Source organism: Pterocles gutturalis, unplaced genomic scaffold (assembly GCF_000699245.1).
Source record: "Pterocles gutturalis isolate BGI_N339 unplaced genomic scaffold, ASM69924v1 scaffold10963, whole genome shotgun sequence".
NCBI lineage: Eukaryota > Metazoa > Chordata > Aves > Pterocliformes > Pteroclidae > Pterocles > Pterocles gutturalis.
This window is the reverse complement of record NW_010118234.1, coordinates 24,202-35,370: the sequence shown is the minus strand read 5'-3', so window position 1 is coordinate 35,370 and position 11,169 is coordinate 24,202. Positions and strand designations below refer to the sequence as shown.

Sequence of the window (11,169 nt, the reverse complement as noted above, 5' to 3'; positions counted from 1 at the left end):
AATCTCCCCTCTCTTAGTTTAAAACCATTCCCCTTTGTCCTGTCACTATCAGCCCTGTAAACAGTCACTCCCCCTCCTGTTTATAGGCTCCCTTCAAGTACTGGAAGGTCGCAATGAGGTCTCCCCGGAGCCTTCTCTTCTCCAAGCTAAACAAGCCCAGTTCCCTCAACCTTTCTTCACAGGAGAGGTGCTACAGCCCTCTGATCATCTTTGTGGTCTTTCTCTGGACCCATTCCAAGAGCTCCACATCCTTCCTGTGCTGGGGACCCCAGGCCTGGACACAGTGCTCCAGATGGGGTCTCACAAGAGCAGAGCAGAGGGGGACAATCACCTCCCTCTCCCTGCTGGCCACCCCTTTTTTAATGCAGCCCAGGACATAGTTGGCCTTTCGACCTGCAAGCGCAAACTGCTGGCTCATGTCCAGCTTCTTGTCCACCGGGACCCCCAAGTCCTTCATCTGCAGGGCTGCTCTCAAGGAGTTCTTCTCCCAGTCTATAGATGTACCTGGGATGCCCCAGCCCCAGTGCAGCACCTTGCATTTGCCCTTGTTGAATCTCATTAGGTTCTCATGGCCCCACTTCTGCAGCCTGTCCACCAGGTCCCTCTGGATGGTATCCCTTCCCTCTATTGTAACGACTGCACCACTCAGCTTGGTGTCATCTGCAAATTTGCTGAGGGTGCACTTGATTCCCTCATCTGTGTCATTGTCAAAGATGTTGAGGAGCACCGGTCCCAAGACAGACCCTTGAGGGACACCACTTGTGACTGGCCTCCACCCAAACATAGAGCCATTGACCACATTGTTGGTTTTGATTTGGAATTAGTAGAGAGCACAGAGGGTAAGAAGATAACTTTGGATTTTCTGCTGTCTGACCTAGAGGGCTGGGCTGCTGCTTTCCGTAGTTTCAAAATATAGCTGCTAAGAAGAGTGGAAGGAGTAGAGAAGGTGGTGGTGTATTGCACAGTGCCGCTTTATAGTGCTGTATTATGGGTCCTATAGAAAATCCAATCTGTCCTAGTGCTGAGAATTACTACACAAAAGATGAAAGGAGATTTATTTAGAGCAGCTGGTAGTTAAGCTGTGGCAAGATTGCCAGATTATACTTTCAGTTTTTGCTGAAATTGCCAACTTAGTTGGCTCCCTTGTCAATGTGAAAATGCAGCTGCTGGCAATGCTTGCTTGCAGTGTGCCTGTGCAGCAGAAGGAACCAGCAGAAGGGATACAAAGGATTGTAGGATATTGTAAGAAGTCAAAAGAATAGTAGAGCTTTGTCTTCAGTGGATAAGAGAAAGAACGTGCAGCAGTGTAGTTGTAAGGAGGAGCTTGAGTAGAATGAAATGATGCACGTTGTAAAAAAGCTTTGTTGGTGCTGTGACCTACTTAGTGGATTGCTGTCTTCAGTTGATTCCTTTGCTGCTAGTGAAAGTTAGGTGCTAGAGTTGCAAGACTGACTGATACACTACAAAAAGTCCAAGTTTATTTTCACCACATGTTCAAATACTAAGAAATTCTGTGAGGTTGTTCAATTAAGATAGCAACTTTGCTGAAGACACCAAACTAATCACACCAGACAAGTCCAAAGAGAGCAATAGGGAACATGTTGTTTGTAATAGATTATACTGTTTGACCCTTCTGTAATCTATGGGTTAGGTGGGAATTCAGGAGGAAGACAGACTAGTGACCTGCAGGATGAAGTCACCTGCTCGTTTTTCTGGTCTTCTTCTCTGTAGAACCATTTTACTTGATCCTTCTAAAAAGAGCTTTGAGGAATCTTAATTTTCTTTTCTTCCTCTTGCAAAAAAGACCTGCCCTTTTCCTCCAGCACATAAATTGTAGTTGAGCACTTTTGAAGGGTCTGTGTTTTAGGAATGTTTTTCCTTGTATACCTCTTTACGTTACCATGTTTTATTTCACGTGATAGTAATAGGTGTTCAAAATTCCCTTTCATTTTGGGGATGGATTTGCAGATGCCTGCTTGCAGCTTCATACTTCTTTTTCTCAGAAACAATTATTTAAATTATTTAGTCTTGGGGAGTCCTGGAAAGCGTGGGATGGCATAAGGAGGAACAAACATTTCTAGTTGTATGAAAATGACGTGAGCTCCCCCACTTCACTTTCCCTCTCTTTGCCATAGTTTTTTTTTTTTTTAATTTAAGATTGTCATAGCATGAGGACAGATGTGAAAAACAGGAATTAATAATGGAATATGTACTCATAGTACTATTGCATAAGTTACATGTTAATCCATTACAAGTCAGTTGCTATTTTCCCTTGTTTTTTCTGTCCTTGTTAGGAGTCAAGCTCTAAGTCAAATAGTTAACTGTGAACATAGGCATCCTTTGGAAGGATACTGTAGAATCAGGTACCACAGCTGGCATTTTATTTCTGAAGCAGTATGGATTTAAAGATATCTTGTGCTTTATGTTGTGCCTAGCTAGTATCATTTTGAGTATGAAAGGACACCGTACAGACTGCAAAATGCAGCAGATGACTTCTATAACATATGGTTACCTTTTCATTAATTATTTACATAGAACTTTTGCTGATGATACGAAAGTGGGAGGAGTGGCTGACATGCCAGAAGGCTGTGCTTCCATTCTGAGAGACCTAGACAGGCTGGAGATTTGGGCGGGGAAAAATTTAATGCAGTTTAACAAGAGCAAGTGTAGAGTCTTGCATCTGGGCAAGAACAACTCCAGCTGCCAGTACAAGTTGGGCACTGACGTCCAGGTACCAGTATAAGTTGGGTACTGACCTGTTGGAGAGTAGTGTAGGGGAGAGGGACCTGGGGGTCCTGGTGGCCAGCAGGATGGCCGTGAGCCAGCACTGTGCCCTCGTGGCCAAGAAGGCCACTGAGGGGGTTGGTCAGTAGGTCGAGAGAGGTTCTCCTCCCCCTCTACTCTGCCCTGGTGAGACCGCATCTGGAGTATTGTGTCCAGTTCTGGGCCCCTCAGTTCAAGAGGGACAGGGAACTGCTGGAGAGAGTCCAGCGCAGAGCCACAAAGATGATGAAGGGAATGGAGCATCTCCCTTATGAGGAAAGGCTGAGGGAGCTGGGTCTCTTTAGCCTGGAAAAGAGGAGACTGAGGGGTGACCTAATTAATGTTTATAAATATGTAAAGGGTGAGTGTCAGGAGGATGGAGCCAGGCTCTTCTCTGTGACATCCAGTGATAGGACAAGGGGCAATGGGTTCAAGCTGGAACATAGGAGGTTCCACTTGAATATGAGAAAAAACTTCTTTACAGTGAGGGTGACAGAGCACTGGAACAGGCTGCCCAGAGAGGTTGTGGAGTCTCCTTCTCTGGAGACATTCAAAGGCTGGCTGGATGCGTTCCTGTGTGATCTCATCTGGGTGTTCCTGCTCCGGCAGTGGGATTGGGCTAGATGATCTTTCGAGGTCCCTTCCAATCTCTAACATTCTGTGATTCTGTGAACTTCTGTTCATCGTACGTCTCAAAATAATTAAAGAAAATAATGAGTAGTCATGAGATGAAAGTGAGCAGATTTCTTCTATTAATTTTTTTTCCCTTATGTGTTATTCTTTCTCTGGGAGGACTATATGAGAATATGACTGGGCATGTTCTTCCTTAAACATGTGTATGAGTGTTAAAGTTTAGAACCATAAGGATTAATTAAGTTGAAAAAAATCTAAAGACAAATTTGAGAAAGCTAAATCAAGGAAGGCTGTTAAATGTAATGGCACATTTTTAGTGGTGCCTACTTATTGTTCACCTTAGAAAAAAAGAAAAGCTGGAAGGGAGGGTGGAAAGTTAGGAGTGTGGTAAGTCAACCTCAACTAGTTGGTGGGGAAAAAGAGATGATAAAAGGAAGATAATAAATATGTAAATGTTGAAGTAGAAGTTCTGAGGAAAAGAAGTTTAAAAGAAAGAATAAAATTTCACATTTAAGTTTTAATAATGTAATTTCATTAATAAATTAATTTTGTTTCTACTTAAGATGTCAGGAATACATTTAAAGTCATTGCTTGGGGGAAAATACTTCTATTTTTCATAAGTTCCAGTTATGTTGATTGTGTTAATTTTTTTTTTAGTGTGGTATATTACAAGTGTACTACTGAACTGTGAAAGTTGCTGATAAAGAATTCAATGAAGAAAGCACAGAATGTAGTGTTTATTTTTTACCCTGGTCCTTTTGGTAGTGGTAGTTGAATGCATGTCTGTTTGTTGCTGTCATATATGGACACCATTAATATTGTGATGCAGACACTTCAGATTTTTTGTTAAGTATGTCAACAGACAGTGACAGAAACAAGGAGCGGTGTTGCATTTCTGTATCATTAGCAGTAGCAATGAAGGATATGTGTGTTAGCTTTGTGTTTCTGCTAAAATGATTTTTAGGGTTATTTGATAAATTTTCAGTAGGTGTTTGAGTTAACTTCTCAACCTGAAGTAAAGCCCACTTTTATCTACGTTTTATGAACCTGTATAGAGGCCGGTATGCAATACTGTATCAGTAATGCAGTCTGATCAAATTTTGAGCTGGAGAACTATGAGGGTTTTTTCCCCCTTCCACCGCAGAAATCTAAAAATTTGGAGAACACTTAATGCAGTAGTAGCATGTACAACTGTTGTTTTGTAGTCCTTTCTGCATTCTTTTTACATAGTGGATTAAAAAAATCTTTCACTGAAGACTGGAAGTTCAGTTATGATGTCTGCAACATCAAACAGTCTTTAACTCCTGGTAGTTGTATCCTAATGTATACTCTTTCTGGAAACAGCCTCCTAGTATTAAAGAGTTATGTTTTTGTTGCTTCTTTGACTGTTCCATATCCTCGTATACGGTCTGAATTCACACTGGATAAAGATGAAATTTAAAAACTTTGTATCTCTTCACATGAAGTATTGAACGATAATTATAACATACTGCCATGAAAAGATTCTGAGGTGTTCAGAGATAAAACAAAAAAAAGAAAGACTATTTTCCCCCTTCACTGTTGATCTGTAGTTTTTGTAGCTTAATTTTCTTAGTTTGAGTTGGCATGTGATTTTGCTTTTTCTGCAGATTGATATGAAGATATCATAGGCCAACAAACAATTTGACATTATTAGGCAAGAAAAAAATTATATTGTGTTGTAGCTAAAGAGATGCCATGGGAAAGGATAAAAACAAATTCTGAAATGACAGTCCTCTTAAACATCAAAAGACTTGCTCCAGCAAGTCCCAGTGGTTCTTTCTTCATATGTACTGTTTCCTGGAGCATTCTGGGCTTCAGCAATATACAAAGGATACTCTTTGATTCTTCCCAGCTAAACAAAAGGGTAAAATCAGATTCCTTTGATTTTCTTAGAGCAAATTCCCTTCTAGAATACAGTTTTCTTTCTCGTATTTGTAAGCTTATTCATGGTAAAAACCTTTGGAAGTGTACTCCAGTGGTTTAGTTATGAGGTTTTTTATAATTCTTGAGCACCAAGCTGTTAAAAGCCCCTGGAATGTTGCTTTTGTCCTGTTGTATTCAAAGAAGTATGAGTGCAGTCAATGCAAAATGTAAGTTGAGATTGTTCTTGTGTAGCATTAGCCTGTCTTTCATGGTATCTAGACAAAAACAGTAGATAATGTGGGAATACATGAATTCCTGATGAGAGTTTTTAGCTGGAGAAGTCTGTCAAAATAACCTCATGTGGGAAGTTTCCCCATGTGTTGATCAGCTATGGTTTTTTTCTGCTGTTTCACTTGCCTACCTGAGTAGGGTGGTCTTTTAGGAATACTGCTTGTATTCTTTGCTGTAAGAAATCAGTCTTTACTCTCTTCCTCCTATTGTATAAGGTAGTTCATAGGTTGAGGAAGCAAAGTGCAAAACCAGCTGCAAAGGCAGATGATAATTTACTTAATTGTCTTTATCTCAGAAATTCTGTTTTATAACCCTTACTCCTACCTAGTCATGGCTCCCTAGTAATACTCCTGTTTTTCCCCTTCTTTATAAGCATGTGAAATGAGAAGATGTGAGAGTAAAGGTTTGATTCATTTAGAGGAAAAGATAAGAGCATACAAAGTGGTACCCAAGAAAAATGCTTTGAAACGTAGCATAATTATTTCCATGTGGACATAACTTACCTAAATAATGTTTTACTACTGCTGCAGTAGATGACTTTGTAGACTACTTAGGTGAGTTTGCTGCTAAGTATTTGATATGATGTATTTGCCTTTTGATTTATTTGAAGTCTTAAGTGGGTCAGTTGTGGGGATAATCTGTCTGATTATCATGCAAAGTAAGCTTATTTGAGTTTAAAATTTAATCTCAGCAATATGAAACAAACATTTGAAATAGCTAGTTGCACTTTTGTAACTTCATGTTGCCATTCATGCTCCAAATTGCTGGAAAACTTCCCATTCCAAACAGGACCCAAAGATGTTTGATTTCACTTCAAAAATACACATATGCTTACTAGTTTCTGCGCAGTGTATAATGAAACTAAATAGTAACACGATGTAGCTTGTGTACTCAAAAGAGCCTTAAAGAGCTGGAGTTGCACTGGGAGATTTTGTGAGAGCATGTGTTTGTGAATTTTTAACTCTGTTAGAGCCAATAGGCTCTTTCAGGTAGATAGAATTTCTAAGTGTGTTTTTTGAACATAGACTTTGTCTTGATAAATGTTAAACAAGTAGTAATGAGCTGGAAGGGAGACTCAAAGGAGCTGCTCATTCAAATTCTATGAGGACCTGAGGAGTGGGAGGGAGGAAAACAAAATAACTGATGCTTTCCAGGGTAATGTGGATTCATACCTTTTTAAAGATGCAACTAAATCATCTCTGCCAGCAACAGTTTGTTGCTGTAACTGTAATAATGTATCTGAAGAGCAAATATTTTGCTTTTTAAATAGTGTAAAATTGAGCCTGGTGTCTGGTAGGTTCAAAATATGAAAAAGGGGAGTCCTTAGTTGGGAGGAAGTCTCTTTATTTCATTATCCCTTCCTTAACATCTGCTGATAATAAACTAGGCTGAGAAGGTTTATGCACGGGGTTATGTCAGTGAGAAAAATTTCATATAAACTTCTGAATCTGAAATTCAGGTTTAGTTTTTCTTTGGAGGAAATGGAACAATGACTATGAATCTGTAGTCTTAGGCAAACTTTGACTGGAGTCTGTTCAAAGTGCCAGTGCTGTAGAATGAGCCTCTCTAATGGAGTTGTATTATAAAAAATAAACAAGTACGCTGTAGGTTCAAGATTAAATTACCAACTAAACACTGTTTTAAATACAGGCTAGTTCTGTGGGGGTTTTTTTGTCTGCTTGGTTGGTTGGAATTAATGACATCTGAGGCAAAAATCAAAGATATGAGAATATGAGTTTTCTATATTTTCTTTTACTTTTCTCTCAATTTTTGTTCACATTTTTTCCATTCTCTTCAATTCACATTCACTTTCTTTTCCATGTTTTTAAAGAACACTGTTAGGAAATACATGATTTTGTATATTCTTGAATTCTACTGTGGTTGCTATTGAGTATGAAGTACAACAAAGATAATTTTTTTTTCTTGAAAAAGTTAAATTTTTAGTGTGGGAAAAAAATATCCTTCATGCTTCCCAACACTATTTAATAAACATTATCTGTTCATGGTTGCTTGTTTTCAATATTTGCTACAGAACTTAGCTGGATAGTTACCTTTCTCATATGCTGAACTTGTTGCAATATTTATTCTTGCTTCGACTTATTTTTTGCGATGTAATGTGGTATGGGGTGTTTTTTTTAATTTATAAGAAATTTTACCATATTTGTAACAGTCTGTGGATAGAAGTAGTGGTCAGAAGTGTAAAATAAGCTTACTAAATATGGAAGAACAACGTATAGGAAACATTTGGAGATGGTGGTAGGAGAAATAGAACAATAAAAATATTTGTAAGGAAGGTGAGAATGTGATGTGTAGAAAAAGAGAAGAGGTCTACAGATGAGAGGCAGACATTCAGAGTAATTTGGAAAAAAGTTACAACAAAGGTCTCTGTTAAAAAGTAAAAAAATGAAACAAACAAGGAGGGAAAGATACAACCACACAAAGAAATAGTCCTATATTTTTAATGACTAAGACATTTGCTGAATATATAGATAATTTCACTGCACATCTTCATTTATATTTTTCACATGCCTTACTGTCACGAGGTCACTAGTGGTTTAAATAAGTATTGATGAAGAAATTATTTCGGCCAACCTTAATCTTACAATCAGATATGTGAAATTAATGCTTTTTTATATGATTTAAGTCTGGTAATACTGAAAAAGTTAGTTTATTGACTATTAAGCTAGTTGTCAAATGTTACAACATAGTGCAGTAGAAAGGCCAGAGAAGAGTTACTTTATGCTCGTTAATTGTGCAGAGTAGGGAGAAGAGCGTGCATATCTTGAGGAGCTGGTATTCAAACTGGTATTCAGGTTCTCAAAATTGCCCTGTCCTTCTGTGGTTCTCTGTTTGTGAACAGTTTCCTTGTGCAGTGTGGGTGCTCTAGGTGCCAACACACTGACAACTGTTCAACGTGAGGAGCAAGCCCTGCGTATCCCTGCACAGCTTACTTTGTATATAGGGCTGCTACCTGTCATACCTGTGTTTCTCCTTGGGAGTGAGTTACTTTGAGTTCAGTGGGGACATAGTTACATTTTTTTTCCCTGATTGTTGTATGTAGGTTTAAAATGAATGGATATGACTTCAAAGGTGTTGTTTTACATGTTTTTTTCTCAGGCCATTTTCATTCTTTTTCATGCCTGACATACACATGGATCAGATTTAACCATCTGGAGGCTGAAAACCGTTATGTATGTTATCAGCAGTATTGTAGACTAATCTAAAGGTATATCCTTTTGTTGATCATTTTTTATGTTTCTGAATACATTTCGCTGAGTTTGTATATTAAAGGCAAAACAGTTGCAATTTTGTCCTGAGATAAAAGTTTCATTTGTTTTTTGCTACAGTTACAGTGTTATTACTAAGAAAATGTTTTAGATGGATGTCATTTTAATTTAGGAAGGGAAGGGGCAAAACAGACTTCTGAAGAAAAATGCAGAGTTCTAATATGCTTCTAAGAGTGAGGGTGTTTTAATATGAAAGTCATAATAATAGAATGCAAGTTCCTAGCACAGAAAGTTGAAGTTGCTTTGTGATGGCAGTGAGACTTTACTATGTATGGGTACACTAAATTGTTGTCTGTGTTGAACAGAGTTGTATTGTTTTCCTTGACCTGCGGATGCAGACTTAATTCCCTTTTTACAACTATTTTGTATCATAATCTTTTCGGTTCTGTCACTTAGTAGTTATTTCTCATTATCTTAACGAATTCTAGAGAATTTGGAACGTACTTTGTCTTGATTTTTGGTACACTAAAAGTGCAAGTGAAAGTGTTCTAATGTATTCTTAATCCGTAGGCACAACTATAGCTTCTGCAAATGTCTGTCTTACGTCTAAGCTTGACTGAATAATTTCTGTTCAGTTCTGTGTTTCTGGGCTCTTTTGTTTAGTAGCAGCAAGATATTAAATTCCTTGTTGACATTACTTTGTCATATAGTCATGCAGTTTGGTTATGATTAAAGTACTTATGAAATGAAAATAATGCTGTAAAACTACATATGTCAGATTGTTACATTTCATAGGTATAAAATGCACAGGTATAAAATACAGTGTATGCATATTCTTTTACACTTGCTTTTTGTCTATTAAGAGAGTATTTTTCTTTTAAATAGAGACTCGCAGAACAGGAGCAGGAGATAAACAACTTAATACAGAGAAAAACTGCTGTGGATGAGGAAAATGCCCGTTTGAAGAATGAATTCAGTAACTTGAACCAGAAATTTAGAGATAAAAGCCAAGAACTTAAGGTATATTGACTTGTACATAGTTTCGTAAGTCTGTAGCTTTGAAGTAGTTCTTTAAGCAATGTCAGCTTTTGTGGCACAGAAAGTGACAAGGTTGGAGAAAAAAATTGCCTTAGGCCTTGCTATACCTTACTGTTTTCTCACATACCAACTCCGAGAAAGATGCTTTAGAGACAAGAATCCAAGCTTTATAACTTCCAGATAAATAGTTAATGATGGAAATGGAGCAAAGAAAGTAGGAGTGTGAAGATGTGGCTTCTTGTAATTAGATTCTGATGGGACTGGCATTATTAATTGATAAAGCCGAGGTCTGGGAGGATATGTCTGTGTGGGTCTCAAAAATAGCTGGGGACAGCATCAAAGGCAGCTTGATCAATTAATGGGCTCTTTGCAAATGTGTACTCATCAAAGCTGTCATCCAGCTAAAAAATATGACCCTTCCACCTGCATGAAAGAGGCCAATAAAAGTACACAGGTGACCTTGGCCATCAAATATAGAAGAAGCTGCTGTGAGGGTAAAACGGCACAGTTTATATTTGCTGATTAGTTCTCACTTTTTTTGTTTATCGGCCCTTGTGGTACTGTTCTACAGGACACTGAGGAGTGTGCACAGAAGAAGGAAGAGCAAAGAAGACTGGTTATAAAAAACCTGGAGGAGGAAAATAAGGGATTAAATACATGCTGTGCTGACCTGCTACATGACCTGGAGAAACTGAGGAAGCAGGAAGCACAGTGGAAAACAGAAAAATCTGGCAGTGATGCCAGAATAAAGGTACGAAGTGGAATGGACTGCTGGATGTTATTTCAGAATTAACTTCTCCAGACATTTGCACTACAAGTTGTTTTCCTTAAATCACAAGTTATATATTCAAATTTACCAGTGGGGACTTGCATTCATTTACATTTCTTCACTTAAGACCCACAGCTTTTTAAAAATTGATGTTGCAAAGCAGGAATCTGACTTCAAATAGTCATCTTAAAATGTAATCATTAGAAAATAAAAGATACTGTATTTTAAGATAAAAATATATATACGTGAAATATTAAAAGCTTAAAAGTGTTATCATTCACTCTTTTTTTTTTCTCAATATGTAATTTACTTACCTATAATTTGGATGTAGTAGACTTGGTATTTGTTGTAAAATACACTTTAAAACTTCAACTGCAGTTTCAAATAAATTGTTTCCTAACCTCCAGAGGGCTCCACTCTGTGAGAGGCCCTATTACTGCATATAATATACTAAAAAGCTGTTTTCACTGTTTATGATAAAATGGAAAAGGAAATAATTGAATACATTGTGCAGAATATTGTATCTTCTATTTAAATGACACTTTGTCTTGTTTGCTGGTGAAA

General features: G+C 37.9%; 1 protein-coding gene across 1 annotated transcript in view; it reads left to right on the top strand.

Annotated features, from left to right (window-relative positions):
- Positions 1-11,169, top strand: part of LOC104463697 (centlein-like) — a gene marked incomplete at its 3' end in the record, with an annotated part of 32,130 nt that overhangs the window by 4,274 nt on the left and 16,687 nt on the right. Inside the window, exons 2-3 of the mRNA XM_010076125.1 lie at positions 9,684-9,818; positions 10,408-10,587. Of these exons, the coding sequence (XP_010074427.1) occupies positions 9,684-9,818; positions 10,408-10,587 (315 nt within the window). The remainder of the gene's footprint in view (positions 1-9,683; positions 9,819-10,407; positions 10,588-11,169) is intronic.